Below are 25,788 nucleotides of genomic sequence, written 5' to 3' on the forward strand. Positions count from 1 at the left end.
TGACCAATAAAATTTAACGAACATAACTATTGTGTCATTGTTTCAAACGTACAATACAACTCTTACTTACCCCCCCCCCACACACACACACATACGCACACACACACACATATATATGAAGAAAGTGGACGTTCTTTTAATAATTAACAGATGTGTGCTTTTACACACAACTGTAAGTTATTGATTCCATTTTCATGTTCAGTTTTTTGAGATACCAAATAATTATAGCCGCCAAGCAAACGCTACGCCATGTGTACAGTACGTATAGTGTTATCGTTGACATATGAATTCGTGGTCCGGAATAAAAGCACGTTGCCAAAAAAAAAAAAAATGTACATTACATGCATTTGTGGAGTCGACCAAGTTTTTGTTATGAAATCTAGGCTTCTTAATGCCCGAATAGCTGCGAATGTGTAATAAACCGATCTCAAAATATTCCCCGTTTTCCAAGAGTTTTCTTCTTTGAATATTAAGACCCATTAGAGACTGAAAAAGTGAATATCACTGTCATAAATGTCGAGAGTGGCATGTAAATTCAAACATTTTACCATCATTTTAGATTTCCCGCCATTTTCAAAAACCAATCATGTGACAGAGAAAATAAAGATTACGACAACATACTGTCGGCCACTGAGTGGGCGCATTCAAGTAAATGGCATCATGCTTGTTTCTTGATTACAATGTGTATGTGCACGAAATACTGCATTTTTTGTATTTTTCTATGGGGGCGTCATTTTACGGGTGCGGCACCCGTTTATTATTTAGCTTGTTAAAATATGTAGTCGTGGTCCAAATCAGGCAGCAGTGATACTTCTATTCATGTCCTTTAGTAGGCACTTTTACACGAACCAGCGTTGGTTTGAAAATAAAATCATGATAATTCGCAGCTATTGGGACTTTAATTGGCGATGATTTTCAATATATATAGATAAGGGTAGCAACTTTCCCTTACATTGCCTAGCATCTGTACATTTGTCATAGGAAAGGAAGTCGACACGGAAAATCAATTTTGTTGTTTTTCTTTTTTATTTATCTGTTTGTTTGTTTGTTTGTAACAAATATATCTCTTTGCATTCAGTAGGGGGGTAATTTTTGACACTTGTGCAGTTGTGTACGTCGTCATATTGTACACAGAAGTGACTTTATCATTCAAGTATTTCATGCTTTCTTGATATCACTAAAATTTATATATAAAAAAGCGACTTCATGTCCATAGACTATTAATAAGTGTTTTTTTAAATCATGAACTCAATAAAATAAAAGTAAAATTTAAAAGTACATTGGTTTTCAATAATCGTGAGAGCACTGAGGATCATCTACATTAGTGTAAAACAGGCGGAACACTCTTCAACAGTAACTGTATCTCGAGTTAGTTCGAAGATAAAATCTCGAAAGTTACAACCTTCAGTATCTTCGTTTCTACATATTTCTTTTCTTTCACAAGATCTCATCAAATTTTACTTTTACTGGCTTTACATTACACTTATCTTGCAACTTAGGCTGTAGAGTGTTGGCGGTAGCACTGGCACTACCGGCCTTTGCTGCAGTACCTTTAACCAGGTAACTCAAGGTTTTGTGTGTGTGTGGCCACGTGGTGGGGGGGGGGGGGGGGGTGTTGAACGGCAGATTTTGCCGTCCTACAGTACGGTACTGCAGCAATTCTGGCCTCTGCCACCATCTCAGTCGTGATCTATACCTAGGAATTTATTGCTGTTATCCAAGGGGCACTCATGTTAATTTTGGAAAACTTCAACGGCCAGGGTCGGAGCAAGCTTATTTTACATGTAACCAGAGGCACGCTCGACATCGGGCAAATCTCTGTATAAATCTGCTCCTAAAGAGTGTACAATCATTTGGCGTTCGTGTTGAGCCCGTTATATCACATTTAAACATTTTAAACCAGTAGTGGAAAATATAGTATCGAGCACAGTGCCCTCTTCCACCGGACGCCTTAAATCGCAAACCACCCATCCCTCTCATGAAATGGGACTTGCTGGTGCGACAAATAGCACTACCAGTAAAATTTCATGATCACCCCTTTCATTGAAGCACATGACTAGGGGAGTCCTAATGTACCTTTTTGTTTCAATAGCTCCCTTTTGGTACGTGTCAGATGCAAGTTGAGGATCTATCGCGCGTTTGCATCACGCGTTGGTGCCCTATTTTGACGAGCAGTCACCTCTGCAGGTCGGAAAGAGTGAAATCTGAACAGGCGATGGAGCGCGGAACGTGGTATGTAGACGAAAGCCCTACACGTAAATGGATCAATCCGCGAACTCTTTTTGTTTGGCGCATGACGTCACATATCTCTCCCAACCGAGCAACAAGCCATGGCAGGAACTCACATATTCTCACTTTTTACTCTGGTTATCTTGGCAGCAGGTAATTAATGACTCCTTGAACCTCCTTGGACTTACGTGCTACCTTACTTCTTACAATTAGATTAATGACCACTCGAGGATATCGTTCTCAAGCAAGTTACTAAACACAACAACTTTCGTTTTGCAACTTTTAGTGTACCACATATACGTTGCTGGCTGCGCTTGTGATTAATTAAACTAGCGAGCGGAAGTGCCTGCGCCAGCCATATAGATTGTAACATTGCCTGTTATGAGGAGAACAATGGTAAATTTGGATGTGTTCTGTGACTGACGATCCGAAAAACATCCTTCTTCACGGATTCGTCATTTTAATACGAAAGTACCGCAATATTTCAAGGTCACTATGGCGGACAGTCCTATGGACATGTGGTAGAGGAATTGGAATGACGAACGAGTTCGTGGAAAAGGCGATCTCTCAAGCGTGTCTGACTCCATGGCCGTTGATGCAGTGTTTGTTGCCAGTGCGCCGAACAGAAAAACCCAAATATGACCGCTTACGCACAACCACCATACTACCATACATTACTGTTACTTGTCGCACCACCTGACGTGATAATTCATTTTATGTAAAACATGCGTCGGTTGTTGTTGGTCGCATACGGCAGTGATACGGTTTACCCTGGGTTAAATGTTGCACGCGTGACTATCCGTTCAGTGCACCGCATTGGGCATGCCGGGCATCATCAATAGGCCGTCATGAGCGCCATCTCTTGGGCGGGCCACAAACCTAGAATAGATCTTACCCATGCTATCATGTGTGGATAATTTTATCAGACCGAACAAACGTTTTCCCCCCGTAACTTTGCGTAAAATGTAGTCAAGACTCGTCATAGTGAAACGCTCCATTTCTTGCTCTATCGTGATATACCAGGAGTTTTCACTTGATGGAGACATTCTGCATTGCCACCATCGGTTTATGACCTGGACACACTCCAATTTCATATCCGCTTTTGTCGGCAAACTGTAAAACAAATCACTATTAAGGTGGCGGTAAAGGCTAGAGCGTCAGTTATAAACTTCAATAAAACTATTAAAACGTAAAAGTAGTCAACATTCTCTGTGAATAGACATTTGGGGTCATAGGCATTGCAGAGTTATAGCCCGTTGAAACTTCTGAAAAACTGACCAAATAAGAGGAAGTTGGGGAGTCCTTAGTGTATTAACATGGTAGAGGTCCCCTAGCTTTTAAAAAATGTTTGAAAGGGGAAAGTCATTTTTTACTGTTTTTCAGGAAAGTTTGACAAGGCAGTGCTTGCATTCAGAATGCGTGACTGCTATTGTAAATGCATTTTTAGATTCTTTGAAGGTCAAAGAGGTGTCAAAAGTGAGATTAACCAAAAGACTGCTCTGAGACTTCAAAAGAGGGATGCAAATATGGCTTGTTTTCAACATTTTTGACAGAATAACAGTTTTCCTACATAATTTTATACCAATTTAATCCAACCTTTGAAATGAGATATGGACATGGAATTTTTACAGCCTATTAACAAGGTTACAGATAAGATTTGTACGGCACAATTTTCCTGTATTTGAAGTACTTTTTGACAAATCACATTTTGAAATTGAAAGAATTTTTAAATATTTTTTGATATGTTAACCCATGTAAAATCATAAAAACAAATTTTATCTACAAATCCTGCCGTACAAATGTTACAATTAATAGTGTCAACATATTTATAACTAATTTGGTAATATTAATACTATCCAATTATTATTAAATTCAAATATGTAAAAAAATATGAAAAATTAAATTTTAATATTGATTGGCGTCATATTTCAAAATCATGGCTACAAATATGCAATTTTATATTCTTTGGAGAAAGTATTAACCAAGGGAGTTATCCTGAAAATTTGAACTAAATATCTTGATTCTAACACTTGAAACTTGACATTAACTCTGAGAAAAGAATTGGTGCAAAAATAGCCTTTACCGCTACCTTAAGCTACAGTGGTTTTCCAACGACTAAAGTCGTTTGTACCATGTTTGTACTGAATGAGTTTATCCAAACTTCTACCACGGGCCTGGAAGCCCAGCTCGGCTTGTTGGCCTCGGAAGCGAGGCTACATACACAACATCAGAGCATGAGTTTTTCTGTAACATAGACCCTTGAGAAAAACAGGACAGGCAACTGCGGTAAAGATCAGAGGGACTTGGGATTAGCAGAGTACGATTCTACTTGGAATAATTAAGATGATGCGTTAATGGATCGGGGACGGAATGAAGCTGGACGCGATCGACTGCACGACGTCCGGTTCAATAGACACTGCATGCGGGTAAACGGTAATGATGTTTTCGGATTACAAGTTATTCTCGAGGGTCAATGCTGTAAGGGTGACCCTTTTATTTTTTGTTTCTCATCTCCAAAGGAATACTCGGGCAGGGCGGGCGGTCAAAAAAAAAACAAACAAAATAAACAAGTACCAAAAAAATTGTATTTGTTTCAGTTCAATGTTCTGTCCATCCAGTCTCTACAATTTTAAGTACAGAAAAACTTGTACTTGTTTCAGTTCAATGTTCTGTGCATTCATTCACTTCAATTTCTTGTCTTTCAGTTCAGTGTTCTGTGCTCTCTGTCCTTTCAGTCTGAGTCGCTGCAATCTCACAATTTGATGATGGTGGTGCTGTTGCTAGGATGATCGCCTGAGAGGCGGCGCAAATGAAAAAGTTTTTTTATTTTCATGTCGTAGCTGAAATTTACGGTCGGTCGGGAGATGAGAAACACAAAAATAAAAAATGCCGCCCTAAACAAGAAACACCTTCAGAAAAAAGGACGACAGGCCCGACAGAAAAAATAAAACAGTTTGATGCACATGAAGTCTAGGACAAAACTTAGATGCTCAAAAAGCTGACGACTTAATAATAGTTGAACTGCCGTAAACAGGAAAAGTTAATAAATAGGTAATTGTTTTCACTGCTGACAGGTTAACAACAAACATTTCCAAACATTGTGAATAGACATTAAATATCAGACATACAAATGGTCGTTTCTGAAGTATAACCGACATCAAAATCACAGATAAGGCAGTGCTCATTTTGGCGCAATAATCATCAAAATGAAACTAAATGAATGCAGTTAGTTTTGTTTTACATACACATCATTCAATATAGGGATAATTGCACATGACATCATTGTTCATTCATTAATATGCAAAAATAAATATTTGTCAGCATTGTTTAAATGACACTTGGAATTTATGCATGCAAGAAAGACAAAAATATAACTTTGCGACTGATAGTGTTACAATTGATACTAGAAGATGTGTAAATTTACGACTCTGACTACAAGTTGCAACAAGGGCCGACTCGCAGCGATATCGAAGCTGTTATCCAATTGGGTTGCTGAATCTTACCAATATAATGAAAACAATACAAATAGACTCCCTAAGTGGCTGTGAATAGTGACAATCGACCAATCAGATATAACCTTGCAAACACGCTGCGAGTCAGCCGCAAGTTGCAACAACAGCCACACATGTAGCTGTGGAAACGCAGCTATCTGTTGGCCGGGTAGCGGGCATCGCTATGTGGGTCAAAGGTCAACCTCGCCACGGATAGCTGCGGGCCAACTGCGAGCGAAAGAGGGTCTATTACGATGACACAACATGTATCGGAACTTTGAACGGCAAAATAAACCAAAGTGAGCGTAATTCAATGAAATGACTGATTATTGCTCATTCCCTAACCCCTTTTGTGAACAAAATTTCTGGTTCATTTTCGTAATTCGGCTGATTTTCCAAGGAGTACTCAAGATTTTCACTCCAGCAGCGAACTTTGACCTTTATTGATATGCTAATAAGGATCTGACCGGCCGTCACGGTATTCACGTTCCAACGAGCGACATCCTTATTAGCATATCAATAGAAGTCAAAGTTTGCTGCTGGAGTGAAATTCTTGAGTACTCCTTTGAAAATCAGCTGAATTACGTAAACGAACCAGAAATTTTGTTCACAAAAGGAGTTAGAGCAACAATCAGAGTTCAGACAGGTATAAGCCATTTTATTGAATTACGCTCACTTTGGTTTATTTTGCCGTTCAAAGTTCCGATACATGTTGTGTCGTCGCAATAGACCCACTTTCGCTCGCAGTTGGCCCGCAGCTATCCGTGGCGGGGTTGACCTTTGACATGCATAGCAATGCCCGCTACCCCGCCAACAGATAGCTGCGTTTCCACAGCTACCACACATGCAACTTAGAAAAAAAATGTATCTGCATTTGAAGCAGTGTTGCACGTGTGCAGCTATATATAGTAACAAACCAGTAATGACAAACACAACGCTATTATCTTTCGCACCTATGTTGTTAAAACCATGGAAGTATATGTAGCACACCAGGTACAATGAAACTTTCAAAAGAAAAGCTAAAAACTGGCACTGTGTAAATTCTTAGTCCCAGAACTTAAAAGCATGTTCCTGATGAGATTGAACAGAAAGCAAATTGTTTCAACCAATTTCAAATTCAATGGAGAACAAAGGCTTGCAAAGTGTTAATTAGATGGCTATATACACAGCCAACAAAAAGTTTACCACATCAAGGAACAGTTCCATTGAAGTGCTAGAACCCTGGATCAAGGAATAGGGCTTTAACAGCTGATTAGCATACATTTCTAGAAAATCCACGAAATGAGTAGCTTCTAAGACATGTTTTATCTGCTGCAGCCACAGCGTGTGCCAGGGAGCTGAAAAACATTACTGATTTTTAGCTCACATTTAGTATGTATATGTATATCAAAAAGAGCTTGCATGGTAATTCAGAACTGTCTGTATATCTGTACGTACATATTATATGTAAATATATGTATGTATATGTATATCAAAAAGAGCTTGCATGGTAATTCAGAACTGTCTGTATATCTGTACGTACATATTATATGTAAATATGTGCGGATGTATCCACATCAAAAACTCCAAAACTGCAGCATCTACCATCCTTTTATTTGATGTACAAGTGCACCCGGGTGTGGAGATGTAAATTTGTTCAAATGAACATGTCAGTGTCAAAAATATGCAAATTGCTAGTCCAATATTGCTTTGAAATTTGGCATGCATGATCCTGGATTAAGCCTCTTAGATTTATCAAATCCAACTGCAGTCAACCCTAGGATCAAGAATATCAAGTTTCAAAGCAACCCCACAAGAACTTTGGGAGAAATGATTTTTTGACCAACAATGGGAAAAATTGCCCCATAAATACAAATATGAAAATTTCACCATGCTTCTAACAGAGGCCAACCCTAGGGTCATGCATACATTGGACCAGCAATTTCAGGGAAGAAGTTTTTTACCAAAAACGGGAAAAAATTCCCCCAAAAATGCAACTTCAAGAATTTCACCACAATTTGAACAAATCTAACAAAAGTCACCAATAAAGAACCTGCAAAGTAATTTCCAACCAAATCTGGCCTGTGGTTACAGAGATTTAGTAATCTGCTAGATTTTTACGAGATTGGAACAAATTACTTTTTCCAGATTGTTATTTCTATTTCTGCAGTATTTAGCTTCTTTCTACATGAAACTATCTTTAGGCAGTTTACTGTAGCTTAAAATTTTTCTGATTGACCATTCATATATTTGGTCATTTTTTGGATTTTTTGGGTCCATATCCCACCTCGTGACATGCAGCTGCATCATCAACTAGTTGCCAACAACTCCATGCCAACAACCAATTACCTGACCTGGCCGCACACTGGGGAAGCTACAGCGTCATTGATGGTATTTTTATCATATGCATACTTCCAAATCCATTGTGCTTGATGGTGGATGCATAATAAGTATATGTATAAACCAATATTCTGCGATTGAGATATACACCGGTATATACAGTGTATATGTGTGTATGTGTAAAGTGCCACCCCTAAATTTGGATGGAAGTTTCTTATCAAAGTAATTTTCTGGCAGAAAACTTTTATTTTTGTGCAGTCGTATTTTAAATTGAGTTGGTTTTCTTTCCTTTAGTCACATGTAGTGTGATTGCAGACGACACATGCTATGGTTACTACGACGACAATGGTGACTGGCATAACAGCTTTGATTGTGATTCCATTTTCGATGGAGGCATTTATTGCTGTGGTACCCTGACTAACAAGTACTGCTGTATGGATAAGGATGATCGCATTACAGAAGAACAGCTTAGGTATGAATTATCACGGTTTTTTTCATTTCATTGTTTACCCAGATTGGAAAGATAGAGAATACTGGAGCCCCTTGCAAAGCTGTAATATAATTTATCGCTTGCTCAGGGAGTATGTTTTGTATTTATTTCCCATGAAAGGTTTAAGCAGTGATTTCTGCCTAAAGGAAGGTGTGGTCCACTGTTCTGCAGGGATGTGTGCCAATTCGTCATATCTCATCCGTAGTCATTAGTGCGTTCAGAGAGCCACTTGCAGATGAGTTGAACGGTACAAAAATCTGATTAACCCTTTTCCTGCTGAGCGTCCTTGCCCGCCATCCTGCCAAGTCACTAGAAAACCGCCCCATAATAGGTGCCTGCAAAAGATTGGCTCTCCTGCACGTTATTCTGCCAGGCATTTTGGCAGAAACCGCCCATTTTCAGGGTAGTTTTAGCCGTACTTATACGTGTTAGACTTTGGTAATTACTACATGCGCGTAGACAGGGGAAGGTGCTCAAGGGTTACTGCAGAAAAAAATTGAGGGCACCGGCTTTGTTTGCCCCAGGGGGTGCGTCATTTTATTGCCGTTTCATGCTTACTTTTTCGGAAGTAAGCTGAGACCTTCGGTATTGTGTACGTCCACTCGACACAAACATCAACTCGCTCGTCTGTTAGTCAGAGACCCAGGGGGTCGTGCTTGGGGTGCAGCAGCACCAGCAAACCTGTCCTGTTTCCCCAGAGTAGGGTCAATTGAACACATACCTTCAACGACTTGGCAGTGTAGCACAAAAACTAAGTTTTTGCCGTTTTACTAACGACATGGCTGAGCCATTGAAGCAGAGCTTCCATATAGTTTAGCCAGCTCGTTTTGGAGTTAGGTGAGGAGTGTTACCTGATTCATTACCGACTTAATTGAGCGGTCCTCAGTCAGGTATGGGTTTGTACCGTCATGGCTTGGGCTGCAGCTAACCAGTGATAACCAGTCACTACACCCAAGTCGTCAGTCTCACTTTTGCGATGCACGGGTACAACGCAATATGCTTCCATCGTTCTAGCCATCGACATTTCCTATGCCTGGCAGCCATTGTACAGCTAGCTGGTTTGCATAACAAAGGCAGTTCCTGCTCAGTACAGGCAGTATCCCTGTACCATTGACCTCATGTCCCTTCTAGAATTATCTGTATGCTAAAGCATACGTAGCAACCAAGTCCTCGGCAACAGGTTACGTTTGCCTGCAAACCATAGCCAAAACTGCAAATGATGGAATAAATAAAAAATCCAAAGCCAGTCGTCCGCCAAATGGCACGGCCAAGGCGGTGAAGGACGTACGTTGCCTGGCTTGAACTTGCAGAGCTGAAGCCCAGCTTAATACGTCAGACACCAGTTTATAATGGTATTACCGAGTCGTTTACCCAGGTATATCTGTTCCATTGGAGGAACAAGTCAAGCTGTCCAGTCAAAAATACGTTCTCATTTTCAGTCACTCACAACTGAATAAGTGACTTTCGTCTCACACCACCAGCACCATCTGTCAAGTTATTTTTAAGCCGTAGCCTTTTAGATTAGCATTGCCGAGTTGGTCAAGCTCGGCAGCAATCTTTAAAGTGCCAGGGAGCCAAGTACATCCAACTCCACCAGAAAACGTCACCATGCATTCCTGCCAAGTCCGCTAAAAAGCGGTAAAAAAAAAACGAGCCCCCCTCGGGTGTGGGGGACTGGCGGACAGGTTTCTGCACCTTTCCCTGTCATTCGACTCCCTGCGAACCCATTTCGAGGGGGAAAGGCGTTCCTAGTTAGAAAACCTGTCCTCGGATGACCCCTAAACGCACAGGGGATAGCACAACGTAGTGTCATCGTCTTGGCAAAAAACGGGGTACCAAAAACTGGCCCGATTTCCACCAAGTTAGCAGGAAAATGGCCATCCCTGCTTAGATTCTGGCTACACTGAATTTCAAGCGGATTTTCACTGATTTGGCAGGAAAAGGGTTAAAGACACTACTTGTCAAGAAAATATGAAATTAAAATAACGTAAGAAGACAAAAGTACAAAAAGTACATGGAAGTATTTAAGACAAAAGCAGCAAGATCAATGGGGATGTGTAGCAGCTTTATGTAAGGATGGTTGGTGATAATGGTTTTGATTCTGGTGAGACCTCAGTCAAATTAGAATTGCTTCCACATTTAGACCTTGTCTCAGTACTTTTATCTTTACTTAATTTATTATTGTTGTTATTATTAATCTTTATTTCAGGCCATAAATGCCCATAATAAAAAATAAATAGATGCATAAAAAATATACAGAAGTTAAATATGAGCAAAAACTAAATAAAGAACCTTTCTACAATGTTTCCAAAAAGCTGAATGAAAATACGAGTCAGACTGAAGACAGGTACGGATAACTGGGTTTTCACTCATGGACAGACGCTTGCAAAATGGGAACAGCAGTCTACGGTGAAGTGAAGCAAAATTAAAGATGTTCTCCCTTGGTCACAAAATTGTGACTAATACTGACGTCATGCTTCAGATAAAAAATCAACCTAAAGGCATTATTATAAGCTATCCTCAATTTTGACATTAGTTTAGCACTAAAATTACACCACATGTTCAAACAAGAAACACTATAAAAAAAAAACTTTTAAAAAGGACACATTTCATTTTCTGAGAGCACTGGCCAAAGTTACAAACAATAAAATTAGCTGTCACATAAAAACTAATAAGTTAGATGCTCACTTCCCGAATGCCAAAGAAGTATAGGTTGTAAAATGCTTTGAATAAGCTGCATGCTTTTGTAGCACTGTTTGATTTTCTTCACTATCAGCTAAAAGAGTAGCTGTAAATGCATTAAATATTAGCGAGGATTAAATTACGCATTTTTAGCGAACAATTTTCATTCATGTAAATCCACACGAACAATAAGGCACTCGTGAACACATCTGTGATCTGACGCTTGTCATCAAGACCGGAAATCGTAACCTGGCTTGACCCCTGCTTCTCCATAGTCCATATTCACCGGCTGGAATGATAGAAATGCCAGTCTGCTGCCAGTTTGGAACTAGTTTTGGTTGAATATGGTGGTTTGTGATGATGGTTTTGATTCTGGTCAGAAATTTCTCTTTTATTGCTTCAAAGTCGTCGCCGATGATTTTCTTTTGCTGCCTCAGTGCCTTTGCACTTCACGTAGCCCATGCGCCGAAGTAATGACCGGAACTATTCACTTTTCAGTGAAATGTGTCCATTGAACTCTGACAGGAGACTACGGTTGTGGCTTTGAACTACACCCCGAGTGATACCAATGATGACGGATGTGTTGACGACTTCTCCCTTGATTCGTAGCTGCTAATTGGTGTACGACTGAACTTGTGTTTCGAGGTCCTTCCCAAGTAGCAACGTCCGGCCACGCTGAGTAGATGCGCAATTTTCATGGTTGATAACGTTCACCGTAAACCGCGTTTGCATACTCGGATCTTGCTCTTGTTGATGGGCTTATGTAGACGTTTCTTGAAATGTCGGACAGCATTAATGTTGCCATTTTCGACTGCAGACTTGGCGATTTTTGTTTTGAGTTCATTGTCATAATGCTAGTACGTGCCACTTTTTCGTGGCTAGGTTGCCTGAGTAACTGCATTGTTGACGACTACCATGGCATCAGGAGACATGCCGCACTTATCATTATCTTCTTGGTTGTTCAGATCTGATACGGATCTGCTGATGGCTGATAATTAGGTTTCTGGGTGAAAAAATGTTGGATATTGAGAGAGGATATGCTTCCTGTTCACTTGTAATGGTGATAGTGATAGAAACATTAGAAAACTAGCTGTATTTAGATGATTTAGATCTTTCATGTTCAACTTGCTGCTGTGAAATGTCTAGTCTATTTCGGTAACATGTCAGTGTTGAATGTTTACAGGAATAAAACCTTTCATCATGCGGCTGTGAAAACAACTTTTGTTTTAAGAGTAACACCTCCCCTTGAGGTTGGGCACTGGTTATATCCGATAAATAAAAGTGTGAATTTGTACCATTCTCGCGTCAAACAGAGTGGTACAGTGCAGCAGGCTGGTTGATCAAAAGCCTAGCCATAACAATGGATGCAACAATACCGTACTCATCCGAGTATAAGCTCCTGCTCGTGTATAAGCCCCCCCTACTGATTTCAGAGGATTTTAGAAAATGCATTACATCCGTGTTTAAGCCCCTACCCTAGTGTAACTCAAATACAGAAAGGTTAGGAGAGTATATTTGGTCATTTAACTTGGTAAAATTACTTTTAGATAATAAAGAAACTATTAAAAGATGTTAAAACAATGGGAAACTGGAGTTCCCTTGACAGCATCATAAGGAAAATGACACGTTTTCCCAGTACTATCTTGATTCTTTGACCCTGCTCACCCCCGTCGCCTAAATAGAATAGTCTCACTCATGTCCGCCATTGTTTATTTTCATTCACGGCCACGATGTTTAATGCTTGAAACATGCAGTTTCTTTTGTTTGATACCGTACTCGTCCGAGTATAAGCTCTTGCTCGTGTATAAGCCCCCTACTGATTTCAGAGGATTGTAGAAAATGCATTACATCCGTGTATAAGCCCCTACCCTAGTGTAACTCAAATACAGAAAGGTTAGGAGAGTATATTTGGTCATTTAACTTGGTAAAATTACTTTTAGATAATAAAGAAACTATTAAAATATGTTAAAACAATGGGAAACTGGAGTTCCCTTGACAGCATCGTAAGGAAAATGACACGTTTTCCCAGTACTATCTTGATTCTTTGACCCTGCTCACCCCCGTCGCCTAAATAGAAGAGTCTCACTCATGTCCGCCACTGTTTATTTTCATTCACGGCCACGATGTTTTAATGCTTGAAACATGCAGTTTCTTTTGTTTGAAGCAATTATCCTTTCATTTGTGAAGACTTTTCCTGGTGACTATTACAATTTTCACTGCTATGTTGTCGTTTTTACAAGATGTAGACAGTTTGATACTGGAATATTGAGGTGCCTCCATGTGGGCAATGCATGCCTGTTCACATTACTTGTTGATCAGCAGCATACATGACATCTGTGTTTCAAGTTTGGTTTTTTTTTCGACGCTGAAATTTCACCAAAATGTCACTTCTGCATTCAGAGATTGTACAATCAATTTCTTTGGATGTGTAAGTCGATTTTGAAAGCGATAGAAAGATCGATTGGTGTTGAAAAAAATCGTGCATAAAATTAGCATAAATTAAGCGTCCATACCGGACAACATGGGGTTGCTCGAGTATAAGCCCCTCCCCTAGTTTTACCGCTGTTTAGTGTTGCCGAACCGGGGGCATATACTCCGACGAGTATGGTACGTCATTTGATTTTGCGTTCGTGTATCTGGGTACTGTATGGTAATTAAAAACCCGGTAATTGGTCTTGAAGACTAATACCGCAAAATTAAATATGCGCAAAATTAAACAGTATTACGTTACGTTTAAATTAGTAAAGCTTTAAGGTAGTATGAGCCTTGAAAGTTGACAGACTAAGACTTAAAACTTTTGTGTAAATTTTCCTCAATGAAACTTTCAATGTTCTTTAACCAATTCAAGAATAAAAATCAGGGGTCTCCGTGCAAAGTTTGGTACTTATTACATGTATTATAAAATTACTGAACACTAACGGACAATGGAAATTCATAATGGCTGCTGTCCCCGTGTTAACTGTATGGGGAAAAGTAAACATTTACAATTTTCCAAAAAAACTATGATGGTGAAAGGTTTTCTTGCTTCAAGAGCTTAAAAATGAGTCCCTAGCATTAGACCAGAAAAGTATTTAAAAAAATTTAGAGCCTGAATATCTATTGCTGAGGTGCATTCGGCCTTAAATTAGCCAATCAATAGAATCAACTAAATTTTTTAGGATGCCAGCTAAATAGACATGTTTTACAGCAGTATACACAATCTTTAGTTGTTGTGATTCAACGGCTTATGAATCATTGTCCTCATTATTGTCCAGGTCATGGTGTGCATGTGATCTTCGCAGGGTCCAGGGGAATATATTTTACAGGTTAAAAAGGGGAAGTAAATTTGAATAACTGTTGTAATCCAAAATTATGTGCTCGCTATTTTTATTCTTCAATGACCTTAGTTAATTGTGGTTGATATAATTATAATAATAATAATAATAGTTATAATAATAGTTAAAATTATTATAATAATAATAGTTATTATAATGATAATGGTAATAATAATTATAATAATGCTATATTTATTCTGGGTACAAAAAATATACTGCAGCGTCATTCACAAAATAGAAAGACTATATTCAAGTTATGGTGTCCAAATATGAGAATTCAACTTCTGCAGTGAAGAATCAAATGTTCATACAAGTTGATATGAATTCACAGTTGCCTGTATCTTGAAACTCTCATCAACACAGAGATGATCAGGGGTTTTCCCAGTGTTAAGATTACACAAAACAGCTGTGATAGAGGATCAATTAGTGTCCTGTTATATTATAAACTTAAGGTATATTTAACTGTATGTCACTGACTGTTAATCAACTTTGAGGACACTTACAATATAAATAACTTTAAGGGGCTTTAATCAACCAAACTGAACTATTCGTCAAAATTGAGAATTAAATCGGAGGGTCAATGGGCAAATTTCTGTTTTAAGAGAACAAATCACCAGAAATTTACCAACATTTGAAATTAAAAATGGCTCCTGTAAATTACACTTTATTGGGAAAAACTAAGCTTTTGATTTTCATGAAAAACAATTGTAAGAGATGGAAAACATCATTTATTCCTTGAACGTATAAATCAGTTTGCAAAAGCAGCATACCGGTGAAGTATCATGAAAATTTTTGGTCTGAATATCTGTTCTTTATGTGTACGGTATATAAAACTTCCACCACCATGGTTTGGCCTAAACCCATTGTTGTCAATGCTGGACCTGTTTACGGGGAATAGGGGGTGAAAAGGTTAATGGCAATTCCTGAAGCAGCTGTTCAACAGTTGAAATTTTTGTAAGTTGCTTCAAATGTTTGCTTTAATCAATAAAGCATAGTTTCATTGCTATGGTACTAAGAAATGCCAATCAATAGAATTGCATCAGTGCAACATAGCTTTAATACAATTTCAGGATAAGTTTGGTTTTATGAAAAACTACAATCACCATTTTAGAAGTCAAATTTAACCGACACTTACAACGTATAAAAGGGATTTTATTGCCATAAAATTCACAAGTACTCCATGGATACATGTAATTTACTTTTTGAGGGAGGAAGCCGTAAGACTACACTAAAAATGGGCCAGTGCTAGGTTGCTGTAAAATTCATCAGTTGCTCATGAAGGGGGAGGGGGGGATCTTGTATTTATTTCACCTAGAAATGCATCCACAAACAAAGAGTAATTTCTTCTATGAGGATGTGAGTATGTGTTTGTCAAATACATTTAACTGTGTGACTATTTTCAAACGTGTGTCACTCATTTAGGCAGAATACCAAATCTCCCCTTCAGTGCCACATTATGGGTTTATGACCTCAACAAAGTACAGAACATAAATAAATAGATAAATCAATAAATGTTTTCATTGAACTTCCCGTTTTTGCATGCAGAGATGATATTAAGAAAATATACTGCTGGCAGTTTAAATTGACTCCTGTATGTTGTACATTGTATTCAATAATACCAGGTTCGGACAATCAGACTTCTTGCGTATACAGATCAATGGGATGTACAGAATTTATGGTTTGGAATTTCAAACATCATGTAATTATATTGTTACATGTAAATACCTAATTTAAAGTTAATTTGATAATTGATTGCCAAGGACTGTCACCCACTTCGTCTCTGATTCTCGTGAATGTTCCCCCAACCACCACCCTAATTCCCCTCCCCTATTTCACTGTAAGTATGGATTACCAAACTTGGTCAACTACTATCATCAGTCTCATTTGTTTTGCAAGTTATGAGGAAGTTTAAAAGGTCAACCAGCAGAAGTGTTGCATGGTGTATTGGGATGGCAAAGTACAGTACTCAGTCATAAATAAAGAATATTTCAGATGCAAATAACCTGTCACAGCATACAGCAGAGCAATAAATTGTACCTGTACTTATCAACGAACTTGTAAATATATATATGCACGTATTGCTGCTTTTGTTTGTTCTGGCCCAGACCCATCAACAGCTCTGCCACGAGCTTTGCATCTTGAGAACACAGGATGCTTATAAGCATAATATCACCAGATGACCAAGTAATGGTTTTTGTGGAATTCACCATTTTCCTGTTTTTATGTTCATAGTTGTAATTGTGGAACGAGAGATTTTAAATAGTTTTCAATGGCAGGGGATATGACTCTGTACACAGCGACGAACCAAAATGACAATGACAATGTCTGAACACTCATCCCAGCGCTAATAAATTAATATTTAAGTAAATTCTGTGACACTGGGATTGAGTTGCATGCCTCTTATTATTCCATTGAAAAAAATCTGACACAGATCTGAATGTTTTAGGAGATGAAGAATATATGAAATGAATTTACCACATGCACAGCATTTCATTTGAAATTTATGGCACTGTCTGTTTACTTTTTGCAGCAAACAAATTCTATACATAGAGCTAACCTTCTATCAGCTGTAAAATTTGAATGACAAATTTATTACTTTATTATGGTTGCTTTTTTGACTCAATCGATTATTACTTGGCAACGAATGATTGAAATTACAGCATTTATGTTATCAATGCAAATGTTATTGTATTAAAAACAGGAGCCATTGAAAACATGAAGTATATAAATATAAAAATTTCAGTGGTGTCTGAAATATCCTGAAATAGATACCGTATTGTGTTGGCCCCCTTCTCATTGACTGTTGTACGGTATGTGAAAAAATTTCTGTGTATAGTAAGTGGAGTGAAGTCAGAGGTGAAGGTCAGTTTATAGGAGTGAAATGAGGTCAGAGGTCAAACAAGGTCATGCATGCACTTTGCGGGGATCTGAGCCTGATCGAGCAACAGTTGTTGTTTTCCTATGGTATGTCTACGTGAGGTCATTCAAGATTGCACTGGTGAAAAGATATCTCAAGCTGTAATGTAATGGGGTCATTGTATGCCAGTTCTTACGCTGATTCTAAATAAGAATCAAGATGTGAATTGGCAAACTAGGAAGACCCCATAGACAGGAGCTACAGTGTATTTTGGTGATCACCGAAAAATACAAAAAAAACAGAACTAATTTATAATCCTGGTAGGTGTAATACTGGGCACATTGGCCTTATATTCAGAAAGTTCCCAGTTTGATGTGTCACCGTTCTTAATGAAATCACCAGTGGTCATTGATCCTGAAACATCTTAGCAGGGGGGCCGGGCTTTGGCAGTTTCACTTGCTGGAATTGTGTATGATTTCCAGTAGACATGCATGCCTTAGCGGATCATGGCGTGTGTGCTGTAGAGCTGGAAATGCTGATATTTGATATGAGTGGAGTCTAGCTGGTACTCTGAGGAAGTGGTTCAGGGTGGTACATATACAGCCACAGTGCTAAGAAAAAAGAAAGGATTATTTCAGATTTTTAAAGTTCTGATTTCAAAATGATAAAAATCACATAATTATGAGATTAATGTGATCAGCATTTTATGTTGTAACACACACTTGAGTATGTTTGTTGATGTATGCACGGTCAGTAAGTCTTTCCTAGAACTATATAATGATAGGCTGTTAAATTAATTCATTTAAATTCAATGAAGGATCATAATTTTCATGTCACTTCTCCATATGTTTGTCTCACCTTCCTGTAACTATGGTAACCCCTCATAAAGTTAGTGTGTTAATATACTGATTTGCTCTTTATTTAAGGGAAGTCAGAAAATTTTAATCATTTCTGTCAGATGTGCGGGGCTTGCTACTGTCAATCATACTAAAACTCACACTATTATTATTAAGGTTATTGGTTTCCAACATGCATCTTTAATGGAATATTTGTGGTCAGACCATATATAATTTATTACTTTTCTTAAATGACAGGTAAAAAGTTTTCAGTATCAAGCTTTCAAATAGTGTATGAATGTAATCAAAGTAGGAATCATATTTTGATCAAGACACCAAAATTCAAAAGATGTAAAAATGTTTTTAGCAAGCGACACCATAACAAAATGTCAAGAGGTATCCGGTAATGATTTTCACTTCTCCTTTTGTCATTCTTACAGCGCTGCAATAATAGCTGTGATCATTGTTGCAGTCGTCGTGGTTGTCATCATTGCCATTATTATTGCCTGCTGTGTCTGCTGCTGCAACGCCTGCGCCTCTTGCTGCAGAACAAACTCTACAACTACCTATGTACATGGTCATCCCGCTGGTAAGTTGCTGTAATTATCTTGAACAACGCCCTCTGTGGTAAGCATGCATGGGTATAAGACTCTAGCTCCAATGAAACCCGAGATTCAAACAACAACCTGACGTTGTTTGGTGACCTTTGTACCATAATTTTTCTTGATAATTTAGGGCTCAACAATATTAGGTGAAGTGAAAAACAATCCTTCAAGCAGTTATATTTTTGGAAAAAATATAAATTCTTCAATTTGGTTGTGAAAAATTAGAGTTTAAAGAAACGCTATGATCAATATTAAAGTCTCAGCACCAGAGAAATTTGTCTTCTACATAAGGTACTAAACTGTCATGTGTAGTGAACAACTAGCATATGGTATGAAAATGAGACATGAATGATCATGGCCAGCATATGCCCATACTTACCACAGAGGGCGTTGTTCAATTGCCCCTCTCACAACATAGGGTCGGTTTCAAATGAAGAAAGCAATTTCACTCATGTCAGTCAAAAGTCACGACTAGTTGGAAAATCTTAAAGGACCAAAAATATCTGCCAATTTTGGCAGATGTCAAAGTACATCAATTTTGTCCAGTGAAGTTCATGCTGATGACAAAATATTGTGCATGCTGGTAGGTTTTATCGTGAACTGCAATGTTCTATGACCTTGGATGGATAGTCTCAGGTGTACGCATAGAAACTCAATGATCTCCTGGTGGCTTGGTAACGTTAACAATTCAAGATCCGATTTACACTCTCAAATGTCAGCATCATGTCTACATTTTTCAGAAACACAAGCAGACTTGTATTTTATCAATATCATTTTATAGCACAGTTTAAAAATATATTGTTATCTGTGTTTTCCACTCATGTATCATATAAAACATCATGATAGAGGGCAGAATGTAGCAGCTGTACTGTGTTCATTCAACCCAATGAAATAATAATAGTAATATGTCATGATGATAAATCATTTATGTCTGCAAAGATATGTTACAGGAAATGCTCAGTACAAGTCCTTGTATGTTCATATATATATATATATATATATATATATATATATATATATATATATATATATATATATATATATATATATATATATATATATATATATATATATATATATATATATATATATATCAATCAAAGTATACAGATGTCCTTGTGGGAATTAAATTACAGTGCTCGATGCTAAGCAGAGCGTTATAAATAAACGAATTACTTCAGGTACAAAGTAATGAAATCTATTACTTAAGTTTCACTACCTGTGGATTGCAGGATGCATGAAACTTAGTAATAGATTTCATTACTTTGTACTTTAAGTAATTTGTTTATATATATATATATATATATATATATATATATATATATATATATATATATATATATAATATATAATATATATTGATATATATATATATATATATATATATATATATATATATATATATATATATATATATATTTATGTTGTTTGAATTGTAGCTATTTATTATAAAGCTTTTTGCTGCAGTAAATACCATTCGTTCAAGACACAATAAGCAAGTAAAGATAGCAAACTTCCATTTTGAATTTCCTGTCATTTTCAAAAACTGGTAACATGCATGACAAATAAATAAAATGCAACATGTGTTATTATAGGGCATTGATGGTTATTTGTTCCAGTGGATGTCATATTGCTATAGGGACAATAGCTGTAATTTCTGATAATAGCATTTTCATTATTTCAAATTTTTCTTTTTCCAAAGTGTGTGTTGAAACTCCCAAGTATTAGCCCAGTCAACTTGATGCATAATATTAAATTTGATTGTTGTCAATTCAATTCCAGTCTGGACTTATACTCAGTTGCAAAAAATGTGACATCACAGATTAATTACTCACATACAGAAGATTCTGTGTTAAGGTAGTATATATGCGCCTCGAAAGTGAAAGACTTAAACTTTTGTTCAAACTTTCTCCAAGGACTCTTTCATCCATTCTTTTTGAAAATCACAAATAAAAATTGCGGTCATGGTGCAAATTTTGGTACTAGAGAAACTAATTATAAAAAATTTACTGATATTTGAAATTCAAAATGCCTGCCATCCCTGTGTTAACCCTATGGAGAAAAATAAATTTTTTGATTTTTGAAAAACTAAGATAGTGAACATTTGTCTTACACCAAGAGCTTAAAAATGAGCCCCTACAAGTGGTAGATCAGAAAAGAATTGTAAAAGTTTGAGAGTCCGAATATCTGTCCCTGAGGAGCATTCTACCTTGACAAGTTTAGCAAAAATCATTTTGATGTGATTTTGAAAGTTGAATTGGTGTACAAACAGGAAAAAAACTGTTGAATTGGAAAACACATAAACAACCCAGCTGTAATGGCATTTTCAAATTTACCTCTGTTTCTATCCCACAGCAGGTCCGACAGTAGTTGTTGCGTCCTCCCAGCAGTCGTCTGTCACACCTGGCACCCACTATGCACCTACAGTCGCTGACAATCCAATGTACCCAGCTTCCACTCAGATGAATCCAGTGGCTGGCTATCCACCACCATATTCCCCCAATCAGAAGTACTAAGACGACAAGGGGAAGTCACTTTTGGAGTGTTACTGTTCAACTTTATATGTTCATTCAGTTTAAGTCCAAACGACGTTATACAGTTGCTCAATTTTATTCCAGTTTAATGTTATGAAAAATTTAAGCAAGTAGCCCGTCTACACAGTGGTAATTAGTACAGAAGGCAGCTTTTATTTACATGTAGTAACACAAAGCACCATTATAAAATCTTGTAATAAGTTTGAAATCATAGTTCTTATGTAACAATTGCAAATTTAGTAAAGTGTTCATTCTGTAGATGTGTATTATTGTTTCATTGTTTCCTTTGCATGCCATTTACCTGTACTATATCGATATTTAGCACATGATAGTGTAAGTGTTGTAGCAGGCAGCTATATCAGGATCAGGGCTTATCTGTATTAACAAAGTTCATTACACCTCTGTATATTGAAGAAAAGAATCGGTGATCACAGTTCCCGGGTGCAAGGTTAACAAAACCACATAGGCGCAGTGTGAAGTACAAATATGTTGTACAAAGAGATAATGTGAAAATACATACTGTGCAATTAAGGTACACTCTGACAGTGAAATGGAAAGAAGAAGAATGGTACCTTGCACTTCAAACTGCGGCGAATTCCAAGAATGGTTTAGTGAAAGAAATTATATAGCATGATTTAAGAAGTACACATGAACTATACTCTGTTTACTTCCACTTTAAAAGCTGCACTTGAATGGAAATTGTTCTTTTTATACTTGGTCTAATTTCTCTTTGATATTTCAGAGGCTGCTTCCAGTACTTTTAGGGTTTCTATGATCTACTATGCATAAAGAATCTTTTCACATCATCTGTTGCAGGTGCTTGAGATTCGATATTTAAAAAAAATATTGTTAATTGTTACTTTCTGTTTTCTTGTAAAGTTCTATTAATTGTTCAAAACAAAATCAAGATTGTAAGAAATTCTAGTCACTTTCACAGTGCGGCATAAGTTTGTTATGCAGGAACTAAGTAGTTCATTCTATAATTGTGTTAATTTGGATAAAATCACCAGTACGCACTGTGTTGATTGTAGTGTAACAATCCAGCCTGTCCCAAGATTTTACACCCTTTCCAGTGCTTGCCAATGATGGCATGAGTGATTGGCTGTTGTGTTTTTTATCTGTCACCCCCGAGTCTCAACAGTTGTTATATCAGCTAACAACCGAGCTGACCAAGATCATCATGCATGGTAGATCGTGGGTGTTATGCAAATAGCACAGCCAAACACCGTGCCCTTGCTTTTTCAAAGCTGGAGAAGTGGGTAAAACCTGGCCCTCTTATTTGTTGAATAAGGCTAGCAAGGAATGTAATTTCCTCTGGAATCTTGATTGCCAGTGCATTATTTGTAATGAGTGAACCATGCTTTTCCACACTTACCTTTAGATGTTGTTTCTTGATTTTTTCCCCATCATGGTTACGTTTTTTTTCAGTCAATCACATTTTAAGCTAGAAATTTTGTGTTAAATATTCAATCACTTGTTCGTTTTTTCTCAAGACCTGTGTTTTTTCAGTTTTATTTTCATCTGACGATGTCAAGGTCACTGTCACTTTACTCTGATATTCATTTTTATTAATTAATAATAAAGATGTACTTTATCACATATGTCATGCTGCCATTTTGTTCTAGAGATACTTGCATGCAATGTGAAATTCATGAATGAAAGTTTCCTGACATAGTTCACCCAAGTCGTCGAAGTTCTAAATCTTGTAGCAAGTGAATTGTGTGGACATAAAACCCGGCTAAAGCAGTCCTTGTAAAAATATCACTTTACACCCAGTGCAATCTGTGTGTGTAGTGTTTTCAGGGAACTGATAGGCTTGCAGATAAGTTACAATTTTCTGAATTAAATTCTCCATTAGATCTATCAGCATTTAATGAGCTGACCATACAATGGACATCATAAACTGAAAGATACATTATGGAGAGTCGTTTAATGCGCCCCTCTTTCCAACATGAAATGTAGTTTAAAGCTTCCACCTCTGGCTGAGCTATCATCAATGAATGAACGGAGTGGAGTGGAACGTTATTCATTTATTAGAATAAGAGTATAGCGATGACCAAAACGTAGACCGGTACTTCCATGCGGAGCGCCCTCAATCAGCAATCTTTCAATTGTAATTGAAGAGCGCCTCGGCAGGCTTAACTTCATCTTCGCTCGCCAAGGTCTGCTGTCCGGGCAGCTGGATGCTCCTCGAAATCACACTGAAGTCGAAGTAACAGATCCGTGCAAGCAGACGATGGCTTAACACCCGTTCGCCGGAACACTCAACTGACAATTTCATCCCGAATCTGTTGTTATTTAGAAGTATTCAATGATAATGAATGAATGAATCACCAACACTCTGTCTGATTATCATGTATTCTTATGAAATATTTCATCATTTTTATTTAATTTCCAATTTTATTATTAGAAGAAATTGTAACCATTATGTTATGCTGGTGTAGGCACTGAGATGGTTATTTTTGCCTTGTTCTTATTTGAAAGATGGCATGTCCCCAGAGTTCTCATGTCCGTTTTCAGATGTGTTCTCTGACGTCAGCCTAGGTACTATCAATCAGTGCTAAACCATTGGTGACATAAGTGTTCTGATTATCAAGGCGGGGATGAAGGCGTTTCTCGTCCTATAGATTTTTTAGAATTGATAAAGTGATGCGATTTTACAGTCACCCGCTCATGTATTTTGAGTTCTGTTCATTTAGTTTTTGCTGAGTCATTTAACGTGAAAGTTTGAAAAAAAAAGAAAAAAGTATCGTAAAATAGCGTTTTAACGGTATATTTGCTTGACTTATTGGTAAATGTACCCGTGCTACAATATATTTTATTCTTACCCTCTATTTTTAGCTCCGCTGTCAGCGAACTCGGAGCTTATCAAATAGGTTGATTTTCCGTCGTCGTCCGTCGTCCGTCAACAATTGCCTTCTCCTCTGAAACCACAAGTCCAATTGCTTTGAAATTTTATATGCAGTTCACTTGGGGTGACCTCACTTAAGTTTGTTCAAATTGTGGTGAAATTTGCATATATGTATTTTTTGGGCATTTTTTGGTGTTTTTGGTAAAAAAATCTTCTGTGAAACCGCTTGTCCTATTGCTTTGAAATTTAATAAGCAGTTTACTTAGGGTGACTTAGTCAGATTTGTTCAAATCGTGGTGAAATTTGCATATTTGTATTTTTGGGGCAATTTAGTCATTTTTGGGTAAAAAAAATCTTAAAAAATCTTCTTCTTCAAAACTACCTGTCAGATAGCTTGATATTTGGTACATATGTCGCTAGGGATGATCTATTTCAGATTTGTTCAAATTGTGCAGAAATATGCAAATTTGCATTTTTAAGGCAATTTTGTCATTTTTGGTCAAAAAATGTATTTCTCAAAAAGTACTGATCTGATAGTTTTGAAATTTGGTATACAGCTTTCTATAGATGAGCTAAGTAATATATATTGAATTTCTGATGAAATCTGTAATTTTGTATTTTGGGGCAATTTTTCCCATTTTTGGTCAAAAAATGTGTATTTCAATTCAAAAACTACTCATCTGATAGCTTTTAAATTTGGTATACAGGTTCCTACAGATGAACTAAATGATATATATTGAAATTATGATGAAATCTGATATTTTTTAATTTTCGGGCAATTTCTTCCATTTTTGGTCAAAAAATGTATTTCTCAAAAAGTACTGGTCTGATAGCTTTGAAATTTGGTGTACAAGTTTCTATAGATGAGCTCAGTAATATATATTGAATTTCTGATGAAATCTGTAATTTTGTATTTTGGGGCAATTTTTGCCATTTTTGGTCAAAAAATGTGTATTTCCAAAACTACTCATCTGATAGCTTTGAAATTTGGTATACAGGTTCCTACAGATGAACTAAATAATATTTATTGAAATTATGATGAAATCTGATATTTTTAATTTTCGGGCCATTTTTGCCCTTTTTGGTCAAAAAATGTGTTTCTCAAAAAGTACTGGTCTGATAGCTTTGAAATTTGGTATACAGGTTTCTACAGATGAGCTAAGTAATATATATTGAATTTCTGATGAAATCTGTAATTTTGTATTTTGGGGGCAATTTTTGCCATTTTTGGTCAAAAAATGTGTATTTCCAAAACTACTCATCTGATAGCTTTGAAATTTGGTATACAGGTTTCCATAGATGAACTAAATGATATTTATTGAAATAATGATGAAATCTGCAATTTTGAATTTTGGGGCAATTTTTCCCATTTTTGGTCAAAATATGCGTTTCTCAAAAAGTACTGGTCTAACAGCTTTGAAATTTGGTATACAGGTTTCTATAGATGAACTAAATTTGATCTTTTGAAATTATGATGAAATCTGCAATTTTGTTTTTGGGGGCAATTGTTGCCATTTTCGGTCAGAAAATTTTATTCTCAAAAACTACTTATCAGATAGCTTTGGTTGACATGTTCTTGG

At 37.1% G+C, this 25,788-nt stretch overlaps 1 protein-coding gene across 1 annotated transcript; it reads left to right on the top strand.

Annotated features, from left to right (window-relative positions):
• The first annotated feature begins 2,009 nt into the window (after positions 1-2,009).
• Positions 2,010-22,958, top strand: LOC139135567 (protein shisa-4-like). Its single transcript, XM_070703027.1, has 4 exons — positions 2,010-2,382; positions 8,334-8,511; positions 18,659-18,807; positions 21,179-22,958. Exons 1-4 carry the CDS (start codon positions 2,331-2,333, stop codon positions 21,337-21,339), a joined length of 540 nt encoding a protein of 179 aa, XP_070559128.1. The 5' UTR covers positions 2,010-2,330; the 3' UTR covers positions 21,340-22,958.
• Positions 22,959-25,788: the final 2,830 nt, after the last annotated feature.

This window comes from Ptychodera flava, chromosome 6 (genome assembly GCF_041260155.1).
Source record: "Ptychodera flava strain L36383 chromosome 6, AS_Pfla_20210202, whole genome shotgun sequence".
In the NCBI taxonomy this organism is placed as follows: Eukaryota; Metazoa; Hemichordata; class Enteropneusta; family Ptychoderidae; genus Ptychodera; species Ptychodera flava.